At 32.7% G+C, this 21,844-nt stretch overlaps 1 protein-coding gene across 1 annotated transcript in view; it reads left to right on the top strand.

Moving 5' to 3' along the window:
• The first annotated feature begins 1,322 nt into the window (after positions 1-1,322).
• mwh (multiple wing hairs) overlaps positions 1,323-21,844 on the top strand; it is a 122,659-nt gene continuing 102,137 nt past the window's right edge. The window contains exons 1-2 of the mRNA XM_068775759.1: positions 1,323-1,551; positions 2,761-2,913. Of these exons, the coding sequence (XP_068631860.1) occupies positions 1,397-1,551; positions 2,761-2,913 (308 nt within the window). The 5' untranslated portion in view covers positions 1,323-1,396. The remainder of the gene's footprint in view (positions 1,552-2,760; positions 2,914-21,844) is intronic.

The following is a 21,844-nucleotide window of genomic DNA, read 5'->3' as shown; positions in this document are numbered from 1 at the left end:
CGCCCACTACAAGATATAGGCTTCTCCTGAATATCGCACACGATGACAGGTCCTGCGCTGCTTGCATCCAGCGACTTTCAGAGATCTTAACTCTGTCGTCGATCTACCTAGTGGTGGCATACCCTCATCGCGTCTACCAGCTTATGGTCACCACTCGGGAACCTTTCGGTCCTAGCGGCATCAGTTGCACAAGCGATATGCACCGCCCACTGCCTCTTTACTTTTTATACCGTTCATTAATTGACAGCAAATGAATTATACCATTTTTTCACCTTAAATAATCATACTATAAACTCGTGGTTAGTGTATTTATAATCCCATCGACTAACGAAAACTAAATACACCAACACCTCACCTAGCATCGTGGTTACGTTCCAAAAAAAAACACGACGCAAATTGAAACGCCGCAAAGTGAACTAAGATTTTCTATAGCAAACCATGTAAAGATCGAAGATAGGTTTCCAGGGTCACGAAAATACTTCTTTTTAAAAAAAAAACTAGCAAAACAAAGTGAAAATAAAACTGTATTCAAATTGCGTTGATTTTTAGTTAGAAAGGGAATCTCCGAGTTTTGATGGCATGGCGCAATTAGAAACATAAGTGTTGTCATGTTTTATAAAAAAATGAAAATTTAAAAAAAAATTAAAGACTCGAACCCAAAACAGCGCAACCTCGTAAATCCAACGACGCACAGTGAAAATTAGTACTAATTAAACAGCGACGCAACTTCGAAAAAAACGCAAAACGTAACGACGCAAAGCGAGGTATTGGTGTATTACAGTGTAATGCAGACAATTTATATCTTACAGATACATCAGTAATTATTGTCCATTTCACATTGCGGTTGGTGCTTATACGTTGGTTTCCGTATTTCATCATCAACACCATCATCATCGTTTCAAATAGTATGTCCACAGCTGGACTGGCCTCCTCCAAAGAAGATCAGTTTGAAAGCGACCTGCATGCAGCGTCTGCCGTATTTAAGTCTTTTCATGAAACTTAATAACTAAAGGAATAAAAGAATTTAAGTCTTAATATAGATAAATATAGTTCGCCTTTAGTAGAGAGGTGCTTCGTTTTAACTCTAATTGTTTGAAAAGTACGATAGCCGGCCAAAAAGCTTTTAATTTTTCTCTTTAAAAGCTTTTTGTTACTCTACCGACTTGCTCTTGCACTTTTTAAATGAACAAAGAATTTAGACAATAATACGATACAAATTTTGTTGAAACTGAGAAGAAAAATTAAAAAAAATATCTTAGATGTTTAAAAGTTACGTAATATTCGAATCAGTTTTAAAGAAATCTTTAATTTCCTTTTTCCAGCGTCAGACGTCCATCGTCCACAGTCGCTCCAATCAAAATGACAAAGTAATTCGAAATTCAAACGTACCGGAAACATGGGGAGCGGACAGAGCAGCGCCACCAGCCGGAAATGGTCGGGGAAAAAGGAGCCACCGCCGCAAGCGGAATCTTCAAGAGTTCTATTCCTCCTTTATTTGATTCACAGAACGTGGAACATTGTTGTCGAACATGTCGACGCTAAAAGCTCAAGGCGAGTGCTTTTATAAGTCTTCATTTCTTATTAAAATAGATAGTCTTTTACGTATGTATAACAAGATGGAAGCAGTCTCTTATAAAATGCTTTATCATATATCCTTATCAGCAAAAATCTTTAAACCTTTGTACTTGTATTTCTAATCACATACGGTATGATCACCCTGAAGTATTTTACATTATTTTTTTATTAGAATGCGACAGACTAATACCATCTGGCTTATTATATAGTCATTTGAATTTTAAAAACCGTTTTTTTTTGCCATAACTTTTTTTATCTGTTTTTACGTTTCTAACTTTTTCATTAAATTTGAAATCATTATACTAATATTAAACTTCATTTTACAGGGTGATTGATAATAAGTGTAAGAAAAGGGATAAATTGAGCTCACTTAAATCAAGCTCATTGGTCAACAAAAATCTCTACAGCTTTCATATCAATTTCCAATCGTCCTATATAAATCGATCGATCTGTCTTCTGGCTATAAAAAGTCTATTATAAATTATCAGTATAACCTACCTAAAAGTGAATGGTTTTAGAAATAATAAGAAACGTATTAAGTAAGAAAAGGACCAATATTTAGCCACTTTCGCACATGCAGTCGTAGTCGTGCAATAAAGTGCACCGCCCGCCAGCCCGCTGATAAATGCGCAGAGTGCTTACTGGATAGAGTTGACTCTGTGTTTGGCACTAATCGGTGTAACATAACTCCTGGAGATGCCCCGTGGAGGGGTGAAACACGTGTTGAGTGATTTAACGGTGGTAGTTGTGTAATTTGCATTGTCTGCTGCATGCGCATTTACCAGCGGGCTGGCGGGCACTTTGTTGCACGACTACTACTGCATGTGCGGAAGTGGCTAAATATTGGTACTTTTCTTACTTAATACGTTACTTATTATTTCTAAAACCATTCACTTTTAGGTAGGTTATACTGATAATTTATAATAGACTTTTTATAGCCAGAAGACAGATCGATCGATTTATATAGGACGATTGGAAATTGCTATGAAAGCTGTAGAGATTTTTGTTGACCAATGAGCTTGATTTAAGTGAGCTCAATTTATGTATTGTGTATGTTTTGCTAGTGGTGGAAATGTAGACCTTCCTAGCTTTATAATGTTTAATAGTAAACGCACTGTTGATTTAAATTTAACATTAAGAAATATATATATATATGTTAACGTTTTCATTTTGCTGCATTTCCAGATGGCGTGGTTCGCACACAGCACCAAGTTCAGGCGAAGGCCTGGCTCCAAGGTTCGACTCAGTGAGCCTCGAAGAATCTGACCCAGGGTCCTGCTACTCAGCCTGCAGCTGCAGCTACTGCCGCCTCAGGGAATGCGCTCAGGACTGTGTCAGGTATAAACTGCTTTATTCCGTGCTGCATAAATTTCTATTAGAGAAAATGACAGAAACTGAATTATGTGTGAAACCTTAGGTATAAAACCTTATCATAGAAGGCGTCGTAAACAAATGTAAGATATCTACAATCAAATCTGTCTTTTTAGGACGCTTCTCAAGTGAGTCCAAAAATAGGTGTATAACCCAGTCCGGAAAAATAGTATAATGTAGCGACCTGAACCGAAGTTCCCTTTGTGAACCCATGATCTTCGCTACCTTCAGAGGTTTTAAGCTAAACACCCTCTACGTCCTTTCATCTCAAGCGCAAGGAAATTGCCAATGCCACTTAGTTATCACTGTAAATACCGTTCAAAAATATTTAATATTAACTAATCGATATCTACTATGTCGAAGTCCTTCCTCCTCGGCTGCTCATCTTTCTCTATTAAATTCTGTCATAAAAGGACAAATATTTAACCACTTCCGCACATGCACCGTTAAATCACTCAACACGTTTTTCACCCCTCCACGAGGCATCTTCAGGAGTTATATTACACCGATTAGTGCCAAATACAGAGTTGAAACACGTGTTGAGTGATTTAACGGTGTTAGTTGTGTAATTCGCATTGTTTGCCGCACGCGCATTTATCAGAGGGCTGGCGGGCAGTGCACTTTTTTGCACGACTACTACTGCATGTGCGGAAGTGGCTAAATATTGGTCCCTTTCTTACTTAACCCTTAATTAGGCGCATTAAGAAAATCACTCAATTAGGCGCATGGGGTCTTAAATAACCCCAAAAAAATATTGGGAAAAGAGTATCAAAAAGGAATAAAAATCAATTAATTTCTATAGTAATTAATAAAGTTCTTTAATATACTTCACTTTAAGAAACAAATACTTACTATGACATTAAAAATATTAAAAAAAAAAACAAAAACAGTAAACCTCTCTTTAAACTAAATTTTTTGGCATAGCCGAGATCAACTTAAGAAATAAAGTTTATTCAGCCTCATCAGCGGAATCTTCTGTTCTGCATCCGACGCAGTAAATCCTTGAGTGTTGCTGACAAATAAATTTACGACACTTGAAACATTTTGTTGGTACTTTTTTGTCGTCTTTTCTAGGACATGATGAACAGCGTCCGCGCTTAGCTGTCGATTGATAAACCGCCTTGTTCACATTATAAACTTCACGGAGCCGTTTTTTTGTTGTCGCTGGTACAGCACGTAGTTGTATTCGACGTTTTTGGTGATCTTCCACAAGTGCCGCAGCTATTTTCATCAAGAAAATCCGTCTTGTATATGTCAAAGTCTTCTCAGTATTCGCTTTGTGTATGACAAATGGGTTGATGCCAGATATGTTTATACTCCAGGTAAATGCAAAATAATATTTTGTGCTCGGGTCCTTACTGCGTTCGATGGTGGTACTTTACACCATTTCACTTTCGGGCCATTTCTCTGAGTATGTCGAGATAAAAAATAATTATCTTCCGTTGATAGAGGGATGTCTTGGATATGTTCAGACTCCTCAATTTCGCTTCCTGAATTATGCACTATCAATGACAGCATAAAAGTTTAAAGTTTCGTCTTGCGAATCCGAACCAGTAACATCTTGCTCTTCATCAAGCACTTCATCCAGCCATTGCAATACTTGTTTGTCGTTAGGCATTTCAATTCAAAAAAAAAGAAAAAGCATGGAAAAAAACTCAAAAATACATAAAGAAATCATACCGTATCAAAATACACACATACAAAGATAAACAGTAAACAATATACTAATATAAACACAAAAAAAATCACAAAAGTAAAAACTTACCTTTGCCAAAAAATGGAACGTAACTGGGCGCATGGGGTTAGCTCTCTAAAGGACAGCGATGTGTGGGCAAGAGTTAATGTTCTGGATGCGACTAATTTGCGTACCCCGGGGGGAATGAGGAAGCTAGAAAGAGCTCTAGTACGCTCTGAAGACTGTAAGCCATTATTTTTTAAATTTCAAGCGGCCCTGACCCCATGCGCCTAATTAAGGGTTAAGATGGACGATGGACGACCGCCCCTCAGATCATTGTTTGAGTCGCCCATTCAAGCAGTACAACAGTTTGGAGGCTACCCAATTCCGTAATATAAAGGTTTTGACTAATCACTATCTGCAGCTTACCTCTAATCCGTATAAACTGCGAATTCCATTCGAGCAATAGTGAAGTACAGTCGAAAAACAACAACAGACATTAATTAAATAAAATCAGTATTATGACATAATTTTTTATAAAACATTTTTTACATAGAAAAATTATTTTCTAATTAATATTTTTATCATTACAGGTAAGAGAATGGATTACATAAGATTTGTATACGTAAGTAAAATATTTTGAAATGTGCAGTCAATTAACTACTACAATTTACTACTAACTAAACATAAATGACTATTATATTTCCTACGAATTCGTTTATACTCTTTCCACGTATTCGTTTATTTTTACAAATCATACATAGATCTACTTATTTATTTATTTATTTGAGCGCTGTAAAAAAAATAGGTAGGTACAGTAAATAATGGCATTGGCATCTAATTGGGAAGCTAATAGTTGCTTAGTGAGCCATCAGAGAGAGCAATGCTATGGATTTATCAGCCTGGTTGAATCAGAAATTATATTCATGGATGAATGAAAGAATCCCTTAGTCCAGCGGATTGGAAAATCAGAGACAGTGGGTCACATAATGCGCAAAATCTTGAGGAATTTTTTATTGTCTCCCGTATTTATTTTTACAGTTTTTTTTCATATTTTATTATTTACGTTCTCATCTTTTTTTCTTCTCAATATTATTTATTCATTCATCTTATATTATTAACAATTTTTTTTATATATCACCTCACTTTCGAAGCCTTCCCACCAGAAATACTACAGGTTTGCATTTTTTTCAGTTTTGCTTAAATCTTATTTGTCTTATTATTATGTTTAATTCTTACATTTACTTTCCTACTTTATAGACTAGTCTTATACAGTTTTATGTTTTGTCTACTTCTACCTTTTCATGGTCTCTCCTATGACCTTTTCTGCTGTACTCTAGAAAGGTTCCGCGACTTTCCTCGTTGTCAATAAATGACACGTGCTCCTTTCTTCGATCCCTTGCTGCAACCGAAACTGATAATTCATTCTTAGACAAGCACGGGACAGCCGATGATCAGATTCGAAACGATCGGGTCCACCGAATCTTAAAGTTGAAAAGTGGCAGCCACAGATCGGTTTGTACAGAGACAGCGTAAAAGGGCGACCGTCCACAAGGTTAGTCTTCTAATCGATCCTATGAAAAGGCTTACATCCAGTAGTAAAAATTTGTGTATCTGAAATGATGAAACACATAATCAGTCACTTTAATCAGCATGCCGTCTGTGCCAATACATTTAAAAGCAATTTAAAATAAGTATAAAATTCACGTGCGCCTTTGGCCTAGATATCCGTCTGGCCGTACCGTACCTTGATTTGGCAAAGAAATTCTGGACCTAATTCAAATTCCAACATCCACCTTCACCGCCTTGAAAAGCGAATCTTTGCGTCACAGAGTAGCGAAGTAAGCGTTAAATTATATTTTTTTTTATATAGGTCTTTAAAAATAAAAAGGACACATTTATATATTTTCGTTTTTTTATTCCAATCATACATTTCATTTAAAATTAATGTTAACATTTACATACAACACCACTTTAAGTGGACATCAAGATGTTATCATAAAATATATACTTCAAGTTTTATATGAAGGAAAATTTCCGCTTCTCACGAAAATGTTTTAAGAGATATTTTCATGTTTAAATTCTGGACACAGCCGGAACGGAATCTCTCTTTAAGCTTGTCACCTTCAGAAATTATAGCGTTTCAAATTTTTTTATAAACATCTTCGTAGGTTAATATATTTTCAATGCTTACATATATTTATAATAATATATTTAAATCAGTTAGTCAGTGGTAGTCCAACGGTAGAGGAATGAGACTTGCGATTGATAGTCGCGAATTCGATTCCATTTACATTCAGTGCTTTATTATATATGATTGCACCGCTCACAAACAAATTTTCAAAGAATGGATAGCAGCGTTCTCTGTGTACTAAAATACAACACTGCGATCGCCATCTCGCCTGCCTAACATGGTGATTATGGTAAATCAACCCATAGATATCTTTGGCGGAGGCCAATTTCTTATAGTGAGAATAGGCGCCCACCGGATAATACGACGACAACAATATATCTAACACATTCTATATTCCCACTTCCAAAATTTTGCTTCTAAATAATGCCCGCGGTAGTAACTCAATTTATTTATATATTTATTATTGTTGAAACTCAACTACACCTGCTTACACTTATCGGAGAGCTTATATCATACGCGCATAAGTAAGCGATACATATATTTAAATACGCACAACAACCTCTTAAAGGATTTTTGATTTCCGTTTTTGGAGAATTATCTTTCCTACTGCCTTTTGTGGTGTAGGTGCGTAAAAAATTCGGGTGAAATGAGTTTTTCAATTTTTATTCTATATTCTCTTTCGACTTTCGCTAATGTGAAAGGCGTGAATAGAGTGAGGCATGCGTAAAGGGAATGAATAGAGGATATTTCTTCTATTCATTCCTTTTACGCTTCACATGATCTGTCATTCTACGCTTTATTATCACAGATTATCTCATACAGGTTACTTTCATGTACAAATAATGCAGATTAAAAATATTAATAGATCATCGCAATTGTTAACATTAATATTATTTAAATTAAGAAGGAAAAAGAAAGTGGATTATTAAAAGAAGAAAAAATCAAATTACATTTAATCAAAAATTTAATTATTTATCTGAAAATCGCACCAAAATTATTTTATATAATTAGCCAATGCTAACAAAGTACAAAACTACTACATTACTAACATAACGGCGAATTTGCGGTCACAACAGAACAATAAACTTTAATCATTTTTATATTTTATTTTTTATAGAATTTATAATTAATGATATTATTTGATTACTCTGCTGTATAATTTATCAGTAAATAATAAATATCGTTATAAATGTGACCTTTTCTGTATGTTTTTAATATGTTATTATATACCAGTAATTATAATTGTTATAGACTTTATTAATATTGTCTTTTAGAGAGGTTTTAATTCAAAAAAAATGTTTGAAACTCAATTTTCAAACTTAACGTTGGGCAACTGAATTTCAATTATAACAGGTGGCGCAAAAGTAATGTCATAATGTGAAAGTGGTTTAATTTTTAAAAATAAAGCGAAATCTCACTGTGCTTTGATATTTATGATGTAAATATATAGGTAATTAATAGTTCATAAGCAATATATTATAAAAAGCCGTAAAAAAAATACTTATTATCTATTTTGTGTTAGAGCCATAAGAGCTCTGGTAGATAGAATCTAAATCCAATTTGTGTCCTTATATGAAGGCGCTTTAAATTACAAATACATGTTTATATGCTTTTACAAACTGCCGAGTTTTTTTGGTGATTACTTTCGCAAATTTACTTAATCTAATAGAACACTACCATGATTTATTTTATCTTAACATTTATTTGATTATGTTTACATTACTTATATGTTAATTTACTAGCACGCCTATAAAAAGATTTGGTTCTAAGTACCATACAGAAGCCTATTAAATAGGTATATTAAAGGAGCTATAAAAAGAAAGTAAGATATAGGTAGCTTATCTTTATTTTTAATAGCAATCTTAAATCCATCGAAATTTATAAATAAAATAATACATTTATTTACTAAAAACTTCAAAAATCTTCTACTGGTGCCGCTGTATTTTTTACTCTGGGGTTCTGCAGTATATCTATTTGAAAGCTAAGCGTGTTTAAATGCGCAAATAGCGGTATATACCTCTGCAATGTTCTAATAGATTAATGTACAGTAAATACGTATGTAATCACAGAAGCAAGTTTAAATATATTCTTATTCAAGATATGTAGAGTTGGTATATTTTGTGAAACTCAAAACTATATCTGATATTATTTATTGGATACAGTGTAAGCTATTATCTATATGTAAAAAATTTCTGAATAAGTTTCATGTAATGTATATTCCCCGAACGAAATAAAAAAAAAAACATTTTTTTGTGTTTAGTCATCGTGTCATTCCATAGACATTCAATGCGTAGAACTCCCCAAAGATATCTATGAGGAGATGTGCCTAATTTTCACGCTTGGAAGGCGTATTGGTGATCGCAGTGTAGTGTTATGGTACACTACTACCCATCCTCTTGAATCTTGCTTAAATAAATAAATAAGTTGTATAAGATAGAAATCGAACCCGCGACCCACAATGGCAAGTCTCGGTCCACTTGTACCCTTTTGCTAAGCACCGTGTAGTGTTCGTCTATAGGCTAAATGACAACGACGATGCTGTAGTAGATCGCATTGATGTTCCACGCGGAACACTCTTACAGAATGTTTATATTGCCAAAAACATATTTAATGACATCAGGCGTTACCTTGCGGAAGTCCATCCTAAGTAAGAAAAGGACCAATATTTAGCCACTTCCACACATGCAGTGGTAGTCGTGCAACAAAGTGCACCGCCCGCCAGCCCGCTGATAAATGCGTATGCGGCAAACAATCCGAATCGCACAACTGCCACCGCCAAATCACTCAACATGTGTTTCACCCCTCCACGAGGCATCTTCAGAAGTTATGTTACACCGATTAGTACCAAACACAGAGTGACTAATCGATGAAGTGGCTAAATATTGGTCAATTTTCTTACTTTGTCAAAAACTTTTCGGTTTATATACCTGCAGGAATACTATAAAAGTTTCATGTTGCACTTGAGGGATTAGTCTAATTGTCTCGTCTGTCAATAAGACAGTTGTTTACTCTATGCTTAAATTGTGGCCACCCGGACCCGAGGTTTTATATACAATTGTATATAGCCTCAAGTGTGATTGTTACTATATTTGTATATATACTACAATGACACTATAATAAATAGATGTTTTCAATTAAAAAAACCTCAAATTAACTCGTAATAAATAATTGTATATATCATTTTGGATTTTCCAGTAGTAACAGAGCAACATAGATTTTTTTTTTAATTTTTTACATGTAGTGTTTACTTAAAAAATAATATACATTGTACACATTTTTATTTATAGTTTATACACTTACAAATAAAGAAACATTTTTAAGTTTGTACAATGTTATATGAAATTTATGAAAGTTTTATTATATTATACCGTAGGTACATCAAATAAAAATAAATAAGTATACCATTTATCTAGATAAATACAGTTTATTGCGAAGGTATAGTATTAAACCACAATTGCTATCCTGTTAAACTATCAAAGTGCTTTTAGATGAAACAGGTTACACTGTTTTATTTCGCCGGCCGCAGTTCAGAGGGAGGAAAACTCGTTGCCTCTCTATTTGTTAAAAGCTTCAGCCGAGATCATGGCTGTAAATGTACCGAGTAAATAGAGAAAAGGGAAATATTTACTTTTCTCAGCCATGTAAAAACACAACTGATGTTACATTACAAAGAATTTCAGCTGAAAAATAGTATATTTTATTTTGAGAAAATATGTGATATTTTTCAATTACGTCGATTTTTGATACGGAGCTATTCGTTTCATTACTTGGAGAAATAACCAATTTTGTTGTATTTTAAAAAGATGCATTAATAGCATCTTGTCCTATCACTCAAGCTGGTTTCAGCAACTAAGCGATATTGAGATAATTTTGGGTTTTGGTTTTTTTTATTTGGCCCCATTTTTGAGGCCTCTCATACATTCTCCTGTCATGGGTATGTAGGGACAATTTTTCAAATAACTTATTCATTTTAAAATATTATTCCCTCGCTCTGCTTTTGTCCTTCTCTATTTCTCTCATTCGTTTCTCTTTCTCTTTTTCATACGCCTCGTTTCCTTCACCATTTCCTCATGGATTGTTTTTTTACTATTTTTACTTATTTCTAGTTGTGTAATTCGCATTGTTTGCCGCATACGTATTTATCAGCGGGCTGGCGGGCAGTGGACTTTGTTGCACGACTACCACTGCATGTGCGGAAGTGGCTAAATATTGGTCCTTTTCTTACTCAAAAGACATTTACTTAGCATATATTAACTATTTCAAATAATGCAGAGCCTTTTTACTTTTCTTTATCTAACCAAGCACGTAACCCACAAGCCTAAACATACAACTCAATTTATATTATAGAATCGTTTTTGATTGCGACCTCTTTGGTAACGTAGCCGAGAAAAATTCTTTAGAAACCGATAGCTTACAGTTATACCACAGATGCCTTCAGAAGCCTTTGTAAGCCGTTTAAATAATGGTCGGGTAAACCCTTCAGAGCGGTGGGAACGGGCACAAAAGAAAACAAACATCGCGAAGGGATAGAACGCAAGTTGTTTTCGTACTTTTTTACTTAAAAGGATTTAATTTCATGCAAAAATACAATGTAACTAAATGTTATATTTAGTTTATTTTGTCATATAAATGTCAAACCTTACAAAAGCATTTATTTATTTATTTAGAAATGTATGCCACAAGCAAATGCATCAAAATTTTACTATTAACTATAATATCAATTGAAAATTGTAATACACTTTCTTCTTTTAAGTTTGAATAATATAGTTAAGTTTCATTGTTTCATTTCTATGTTAATAATATTTATACAAGACGCCATTTTTATTGTTTAACTTATGTGGAGATTCTGTAAGACTAAGCTAGTACTCTAATGAGCAGCGATTCCTCCGGAGCCTAACTTAGAACAGCCTCCATTACCATTCGATGAGCCTCACGTTGTTCTTTTATTTTTTGGGATGTCTGATGTTTATAGTCTTCTAAACAGCTTACTCGTCAAAGATAAGTCTAAGAAATAGATATTAACTTTTGCTTAGTTTCGGCATTAATTTGCAATGAGTCGTCTGCTATGTTTATAACTACATTTACAATATTTATAACGCACAACAGCATATTAGTATGAAAAGTAGGTTAAGATTGATTATTAATTACAATAAATTGTAAAAAAGGGTTTCATAGAGAAATAGAAATAAATTCATAGTGAGCCATATTATCAGTGGTACAGGACTGAAATTTGCGATAGGAAGTTGCAGGTTTGATTCCCGAAATAAAATTATGTGTAATTCACAGTTTAAGAGAACAGTCACAGAGACAGAGAGATTCATAGTGACTATATATAGTGGAGGTAGGAACGATACATAAATATAAAGCTCTATATAACCAGCTGTGTTTAGACCTGCCGAAAGCTAACATCATCTCAAAATAACATTACTAGGATAGTTTAAAATTTGGATGGGGATGGTCGGTACCAATGTTCAGCTAATTTGTTTTCAATTTCATGAATATAAAGTAAGAAAATGCGTTATAATATTCGATGTAATACATATTAAAATTAATTATTTTTTACTAACTACACTTCAGAATTTCCACTGCAATGCAAAATGTTATTGGCCTATCAAATTCCATTAGAAAACAATTTTTTCACAGCGATCACTCTATACAGGTTTATTGGACTTGGTCGTAAAAGTTTTTTGCCGACACATGATCTTTACTTTCACCGTTTTAAAAGTTTAGATCAATAACCAATCATCCTTTATATAAGTACGATGTAAAGACAAAAAAGTTTTCGTGTCTTATTGGAATTCTTTGTCGATCAAACATAAGTTTTTATTTCATCTGTGCCAATATTTGCGCCCATCCATTTAATGTAAGGGATGAAGGCCTTCGAATTGCGATTGTGCCCGCATAGCGTTCAGATGAACAGGAATCCCGGCATTTGACCGAACGAGCGTAAACTTTTTTATGTCACAGGAATAAAAAAGTTCGAGAATAATCTACAGCCAAGCTTAAAAGACTTTGCCGGGGAAATATTGCTTTTGAAACTTAAATACACAGCCTATAAAAGACAGTAAAATTAATTTAAATTAAATTGATAATAAAAGAAAAAACATTTTAGAACTTAAAAATCGACACCCATATATATATATATATATATAACCAACCAACCAACCAACCAATACATATATATAAATCGTCTAATGTATATCTAAGCGCAAAACTCTTAAATGGCTTGGCAACAAATACGGCATTTTTTATAAATTCCAATTAAGGCATGGATATGAATTTATTATGAAGACAATAATGTAAACATTGTAATTTTATTTCACCCACAGGCATCAATAATAAGAGAAAAAATTAAAGGAATAATCAATTAATTAAGTAATATTTTCCTTTGCTGTCAAACATGAGACGTCATTCAAAACAAAAACAAAAAAGTTGTTAAGACACTCGGTGTCACAACATACGACAATAAAATCAAAAAAGTTGTTAATGGGTTCGGAAAGTACTTATTGAGAGAATTAATGGTAAAAATATTAATAAAATATGTAAACTAACCTCTTAATAAATTAAAACCAATTTTCCCTAGCGTTTAAACATTTTTTGTCGAATACCAAGTATTATAAACGATGAAAATAATATAAAAAATATTACAGACAAAATGTATTCATTTATTAGTAAAGTCTTGTATTTTGCAAAACATCAAAATTATTTTGGTTAATTTTTAAAAACATTTTTAAGTGATCCAAGACCTCGGCAACCACCCATTACCGTGAAAAGTTTCAAGTATGTAACAGCTCTTACCGAGGCTTTCCGGAAAACTTCCAAGACTCGCTAGACAGCCTTTTGGCTGGGGACCTCTGCGCCATGGCTTCTGGAACTCGCTGATTCTGCAAATGCCACCTGAGCAGTGTTAGCTAGGTCAAAAAAAAATTGAGAGATCGAATACTCATAAATTTGTTTTTTTTTTATAAAACTTTGTTTAAGTTAACTTTGTCGTTTGCTCTTGAGAGAAATAAACGTAATGTTAGATAAGTAAAAATGAAAAATTTTAAAATTATATTTGTAACTACTGACTTTTATACACTGTGCGAATATTTATAAGCATTCTCCTAGAGTATTTCTGATATAAATGTTTTTATGTTCGCTGTAGACGGACTTCCACAATCCTACTTTGTTGAAATTGAAATTTTACTTCGCAAATGGTGACTTTCGTAGCAATCGACTTGAAATTCTTTTGGGCCATTAATCCCGCTCTGAACACTCTTAGCTAAATTACTAACAGTTGTCGCGAAAGGTAATAAAGATCTTTAACATATGGATCCCTGTAATTTGTTATATAAGTGAGAAGTGGTAGCGGATTCGATTCCCAGAAAGCAAGAGAAGTTTTCAGACGATGTGCAACAACGTGCTCTGCGTACCATAATACTTCACTGCGATCGCTAACTCGCCTGCCAAGCCTGGTTATGATATATGTCCTCATAGGTATCTTTAATGGAGGCCTATGCCTAGCAGTGGTCGTCTATGGGCTGAAGCGATGACGACGGTATATACATATACGTGCGTATACTTTATGTATATATTATAAGCGAAGTAACAATAATGTTGCTTCAATTATATGTATATATATATATATATATATATATATATATATTTGAATATATAAATATATATAGAGAGAGAGCTATTGCTATAAATAAATTTAGAGTACATCCTGTCTACAATTCAGTGGTTTCAAAAATAATCAATAACTTATTGATGTTACAGAAAGAAAATCGTTTTCAACACTATTTATTAAATTTAATTATTGTTTACTATTTTTCCTCGAAGACTTTGTACTGCCAGAAGGTATTGGCATTTCAATAAAAGAAAGATTTTCATATAAAATGATTGGAAATGGGTGTAAAAGCCTTAAATCTTTTTGTTGACAAATCAGCTATACATTCATAGTTTAAAGTTTCTACACATATAACCTTTACCCTTTATATTACATTATACTGTTTAAGCAGATGTTTATTAGTTCTTATACATATATTTATAGAAAATACAATTTTTTATTTACGATATTTACACACCTGTTAACTGGCTATCATCCCACCACTCTAGGTTGAACCGGTAAAGAATGTCTATGCTTATAGTACACTGAGTACGTCAATGCATTAGATGTGCAAAAAGGGTTAATAAATCGAAAATAGGATACTTGGACCTATGTCTAGGGGTAAAACCAATACAGTACGAGATGTTACTTCTCAAAAGTTTATCTTTATGTTTTTATTTCAATAAATACTTTCAGATATAAATAAGCCGACTACGTTATGTTAAAAACATAAACAGAGTACTATTTAAAATTTCAGTCTTTACTATATATCACACCGCCATCTATCGGTGTAAAGAGAAGATATTACAATAAAAATATTTATAAGCAATGTCTACGAAAACATCTGATATGCAAATAACAGATGGCGCTATTAACAAATTTTGATACGAGAATATTAACAATTTAATTACTTCATCAAATATGATTACCAACCTATAATAAAAACAAATTATAACAGGTTATTAAAAAATATAAAATAACTATAGTAAATAGGTGTGTTTTTCAATTATTTTTGAATGTTTACTTAGATCTAAAATTAACATCAACCTTATGCATAAGTTCATAAAAAGAATGCTCAATTTAAAATTAAAAGCCACAAACGAATTATTTTAATAGTTCTACAGTAGTCACAATTGCTATTGGCAATTTGTTTAATAACAGTTATTAACAATAGAGCCACTTTGCTCGGCTTTTATGGCTTCCAACTTATAATAAAATGTGGAATAGTGAGTTATCTAATTCATTTTTAAATGCTTTGAACGATTTGATTTCGAGGTATTAAATAATCTACTTTCACGCGAAATAATTGTTAAGTTTTTTTTGCCAAGAAAAAATATAGACCTAAAAAAATACCTAATTCATTTTTATATTTAGGTCAAGATGTTAGATTCTCTGATGCCCGAGGCGTCACGCTAACGGTGACCATACTTTAACAGGTGGTTCTGACACCTGTTCACGTTTTCATTATTTTTAACTTAAATTATACTCACAAATATAAAACATTTGTAATTATGTAAGAAGATACAGAGTATGCCATTTGCTGGTCTCATAGCTATACCAATAACAAAACTGTTGACAAAACGACATCGATACATAACCAACCAAGTTACATAGAGACGCACTTGAAATTTCCAAGTTCACGAATCGTCGCTTGCGCCAGTAGTGCTTCGGCTATCAATGCGTAAGCACATGTATACGGTATAGCAATATCCATACAAAAGACATCAACGCGTTCCGTAGCGTTCGAAAAATGTGTTAATAATTCTTTTTTTACTGTGCTTAATATAAAACTTTTGTTAGTGTTTGTGCATGTGTTTTCTATGGCAGTGGTCTTTTTTGTTTAAATAAAACTAATACGGTAAGTATATTTGATGATTTTTGAACATATATAATAATCACTATTTATTTTAATGCAACTAGCTGTCTTGTCAGATTTTGTACTACGTGAAGTTTTTGAGTTATTATAAGTTAATAAATACTGAACTTTTCTGAAATTTTATACACGTGACATTCTTTCATATTGCACGAGTTTCTGCACAATTTTCAATATTATTTAAGTTTCTTTTATAAAAACCTTCTAAATAAAAGAATTTTTTTTATAAATTTAATAAAAATTATGTATAATACTTAAAAACTGTATAATATTCATGATGAAGCTTTTAAAGTTAATAGGTAATTATAATTTAAAATATCGTATTACAAAGCGACAGTGTAGTTGCATTAAAAAAAGAAATTACGATTGTCTTCGTTTAACGACCAAGAGAGATAAGTTTAAATTAAATTTGGAACATGAAAGTTTGTTCATCGTAAACAACCTTACTTCGTTATTAATTACAACCGCATAACAATGCGGTTAGAGTATCATGAACCAAATTTGCACATTCTCAATTTAAATCTAGGCTCAATAAAAAGATTTTTGTTGCGATATTATCAATTTTCATTTTTATTTATTTGTGAAAACATACAATTTTATAAGTATAGATAAATACAAATTCAACATTTTCTATGGATTAGTTAGACAAGGATAACATATAAGGATATATAAGATAACAATACAAGGGACATTGTTTACGTTATGCTAACAAAATTTAAACTTATAGATTTATTTATTCATGTAAAATGAACAAAATTGTCTAAATTACTGTGATCAAAAAGTAAGGTAAAATTGTCATTTCAACTCCCGAGCATTAGAAAAGCAGGTTATTATATTCCTAGGTTGTTAGGACTGTCTATTTACATTTATTATGTGTTAGTATTTAAAAGTTGGAATATCTTTTAGCTCAGCTTAAACGCGTCAAAAACTTGACTTATGTCGTTCCGCAACTTCTGGCTTTAGACTGTTCAACAAACTCAAAAAGTCAATGTGGGGACACCGTTTTGACGTTATTGAGGATAATAAAACTAAATGGAAGGTCTTGAAGGCTATACTGGGAAAAAGACTATTTGTTTCGAGGACTGAAATGAGCTTTGACAAAGTGTGTTTTATTAGCCGGAGATTACTTTGAAGGGTATGAAATTGATTTGGAATAATAAAAAATTGGATTTTATAAACAGATTTACTTTTACTTTTTATCACAGTATGATATATTACTATACAAGAAAATATCAAATTAATTAAATAAAATATTACCTATTACTTGACAGTAATTTTTAATCTTCCCCAAGTAAGGAGTTACAAGTTTGTCACGGATAGGACTCATGTATTTGAATTCTCATGTTATGGTTACTTGTATTTCTTTTAACGTGATATTTGTTTATTGTTTAATTTGAATTCGTACGTAAACCAAAGTTTCTAATGAAGTTAACATTATAAATATGGTATGTAAATGTGCAATGATAGTTCGGCGGTAGAGAACCTAGACATGCGATTGTAGGTTACAGGTTCGATTCTCAGGATACAATCTTATTAATCACACTTTGTGCTTTAATTAGAATTGCAAACAAAAAATACATTTTCAGAGGATGGGCAGCTGCATCCTCTGTGTACCATAATACTACACTGCGATCATCAACCAGCCTGCCAAGCGTAGCGATTTTTTTATATCCCCATAGACGTCTTTAAGGAAGACTCTGTCTAGCAGTAGGTGTTTCTGGGCTGAAATAACAACGATGAAAGAATTAATACGTAGATATTATGCAGAATTAAAACCTACATAGTATATAGCAACAACGAGTTATATTCGCGACATGTAAATCTTCCTGCACATTCATTGGAGAAAAGATATTTATGAAAAAGAAGGAAAGTCGTCTAGGTTTACATTTTTTTATGTGCAGAAGTATAATCTTTGTATTAGGCTTACATATTTGTTATTTTTATATATATAATCTATATTCTACAGACATTAGCATACGTGCCTTTGTATGTACTGTTACATTATTACCAATTTTTTTTGCTGACGATTTTGCATGTTATAGTGTCTTCTAGGTTTTTTAAACTATTTCCTAACTCAAAACCTTTTTACTTGGTACTTTAAACAAATCTAAGCTAAAGTAAACTAGCTAGCCTGGGAGAAAATTGCATGCCCGAAGAAATATTTTTAATTAAAATCTCTTTTCGTATTTAAACTCATAAGGCAGATATTTCCTCTTTCGAGCAATGAATTATTGCTTCAATCCCAAAACAGAACCGTTATTCATATGGTGACTATATAATTTTAGTTTAAACTGCTGGTAAATAATTAAACGGATTATTTTTTTAAAAGTAATTGATGTATTCATTTTTTATACTTTGTTAATGAAAATCTTAAAATCTAAGTTGACACTATATTGTTACGTATAAAAAAGACTTGGGAACAATAAAACAATCTTCTGAAAATTAAATTATATAATAAAATTGTAAATAGCTCCTAAATATAGCAACATATATACTCTGGACTCTGTTTTTGGCACTAATCGTTGTAGCATGGCTCCTGTGGATGCCCAGTGGAGGGGTGAAACACGTGTTGAGTAATTTGGCGGTGGCGGTATTGTGATTCGCAGACGCATTTATCAGCGGGCTGGTGGGCGGTGCAATTTGTTGCATGACTACCACTGCATGTGCGGAAGTGGCTAAATATTGGTCCTTTTCTTACTTAGGATGGACTTCCGCAAGGTAACGCCTGATTCCATTAAATATGCAACATATAAAAAAATATATAGATATCTATATATAACAACACACTAACAAACATTGCTCCAAAACATTAATTTTTATAATGAATTATTAAATATATTGATTTAAGTTTAGTGGTCTGTGGGTATTGTACGCTTATACAATGAAGATGTTCAATCATTTCTAATTTACGTTTTATGTAAAGAGTCTAGTATTTATATCGTCAAAGATATGCCTCATTACACAGATGTCCGGTTAAGGTTTTAGATGCTAAACGCTATGCATCATTAACCTTAAGTTTGAACTCTAACGTTCATTACGTGCCGTAGTTAACTGGAGTTTTACGAGCTGTAAAAGACCATATAACTAATCTCTCAGTGCGTGCAATACCTAGAATCTAGTTCTAGAATAATGAATACGTTAAGCCATTTACAAAGCAATGGTAGTATAAGAAACTCTTAAGGCACTGTTAGATTCGAGTTAAGAGAGGAACACCGAAAAAACGCTAACTTTTTTTGTAATCATAAATATAGAAATGACACCATAGGAAGTAAATTGAGCAATAGCGTCTTATTGCTAATCAAAAATTGACAAAAATCGTAAAAATGTCACGTATTTTATAGTTAAATGTAAATAAACATAAAAAATGCCTACAATGTTAATATATGTAGCAAATTTTTTCCCGACATATTCATTATTAAAGACTGTATTACAGTTACTAACGAAAGTTCAAATTGCATTTCGCACATATATCACAACATATAAGATTTATTGCGGATGAAAAATAATGGAAAAAATATACTACTAGTATAATATACTACTAGGAAAAAATATACTACTAACAGCGTTCTATACTACTAGGAAAAAATATACTACTAACAGCGTTCGAGAAGAGTTTCGTTCTAATTCTGGGTGACATGAGAATTTATATAAATATTGAAACACATGTCCGGCTCAGATAATAAAAAAAATTAAACTTAATATTCTTTTATTAAAAACCACGCGGACGAAGGCGCGGGACCCGGCTAGAAAAATAACAAATAGTATGTTATAGGTTTAAGTTGTTTTGATCAATAAACGTAACGTTAATTTACTTCATATTGCAAGTGTCAAAAACTAGAAAAAGACATATAAGGATGTAATCAAACAAAAATATCATGTACCATAAAAAATACAATTAAAAAAACTTAAGCGTATGAAATAGAAACCACTATATTAAATCAATTAATTTAGTGATGATTAAAAAATATGTTTTATTCACTTTACATTTTTGACTGCGAGAGATCAAACAATTTTTACAGTACAGTCTGTTACACACAGCCAGTATTAAATAAATCAATATTTTGTACAAAAAAAAACTTAATTCGATCGATAACATTTTATTATAAGAAGAGACGGGCAAACCATCTGACCTACTAAGCCTATCCAATGACACCGTCCGTTATAATGCGGTTTTGATAACACAAAACTCTGCACTACAGTGTTCGACTGCTACTGTACGAAGGCGGAATAGTACCCACTTTGTTCTATATCTCTTGTTTGACTATTTTTCTATACTTTGTTCTCTCTATTGTTTGACTATAAATCATTATATGTTCTCAGTGAGATAGTTATAAGGTAACAACTGTAACTAATTTTATATTTCTAAGCTTTTAAGTTTGTACTTTCTTACTGCCTTTTGTTACTGTCTATCTCCAATAAAGTAAATAAATAAATAAATTAATTAATAAATAAATATAATTTACAGAAGTGATAAATTTGATAGAAGTTTTAATCAAATTGAACTAAAGGGTAATAGCTTCCTTCAGCTTAAGGTTTATTTTTTTGCAGCCGGTAGAAGCCCACTGCAAAGTACAGGCCTCCCCCAATGTAATGAATCTAATGCCATAGAAAAGGCGTAGGAAATGTTTTTATTTTAATTGTTTACACTTAAATGTGTATCACTTTCACCGACCGCATTTCTTTCCTTATCTATCTATCGATCGCCAAGATGACCGATCCTGCGCTGTCAGCATCAAGTGACTATTTGACTATATCGTTAGTTCACCTAAGCCTACCTACGCCACGTCCACTGGCTGGTGGTCACCACTCGAAAACCTTTCCTCTCCAATGGCCATTGGTTGCATATACGTTTTTACTTACATATAATGTTTTTGTTTAATATGAGGCCTCCGCTATTGGGACCTCTCCTTCCACCCCTATTTTGTTGGGAACGGGGTTTTTTATTTCATAACAATTTTTTTACATGAATTTTTTATTTTCGTCCTCGTCTTCCATAGTTCACAATATCTTTTTTTCTTCCTTCTATCATTCCATAATTCCATCTTCCTTTCTCAATCATTCCATTCCTTTCATTCATCCTCAAACACTTTTGTTGTATTTTCTATTGCAGTATCACAGCTGAATTTAGTTTATTTATTTTTCTTATGTACAACAATTTTTTTCACAGATTTTTACATTTTTTTTAATTACAATAAATCTATCTTAATAAGATATATTTATTGTAATTAAATGTTTGATTCCTATTAATTACGTATTGTGCTACTTTTCTAAAGAATTTGAGGACGGACTCTCTTGTATCCTTTTCCATTATAATGGAGGCGGGTGTGGCTTATATTACATATAATGCCTTGGCCTAGGTTACATATAATGTTATAATCATTTAATTTTTTATTTATTTAAGTAGACCAGTCATCATTCACCATCATTTATTCCTATGTCCCCAAGATAGGACAGAGTACGTCGCTATTCCGAATAGTCTTGAGCCTCGGGCTTTACTTCGCTCCACGTCATTCCAGCTGCCTTCACTTCTGCAGTGATCTTCCGCCGCCAGGCTTGCTTTGGGCAGCCACGTCTTCACTTTCCTTGAGGATTCCATTCTAAGGCTTGCCTCGGTAGTAGACCAGT

This window comes from Battus philenor, unplaced genomic scaffold (genome assembly GCF_028537555.1).
Source record: "Battus philenor isolate CCGP_79_NKW_IND1 unplaced genomic scaffold, ilBatPhil1.0.hap1 SCAF_9, whole genome shotgun sequence".
Lineage (NCBI taxonomy): Eukaryota > Metazoa > Arthropoda > Insecta > Lepidoptera > Papilionidae > Battus > Battus philenor.
This window is presented reverse-complemented; position numbering and strand designations above follow the sequence as displayed.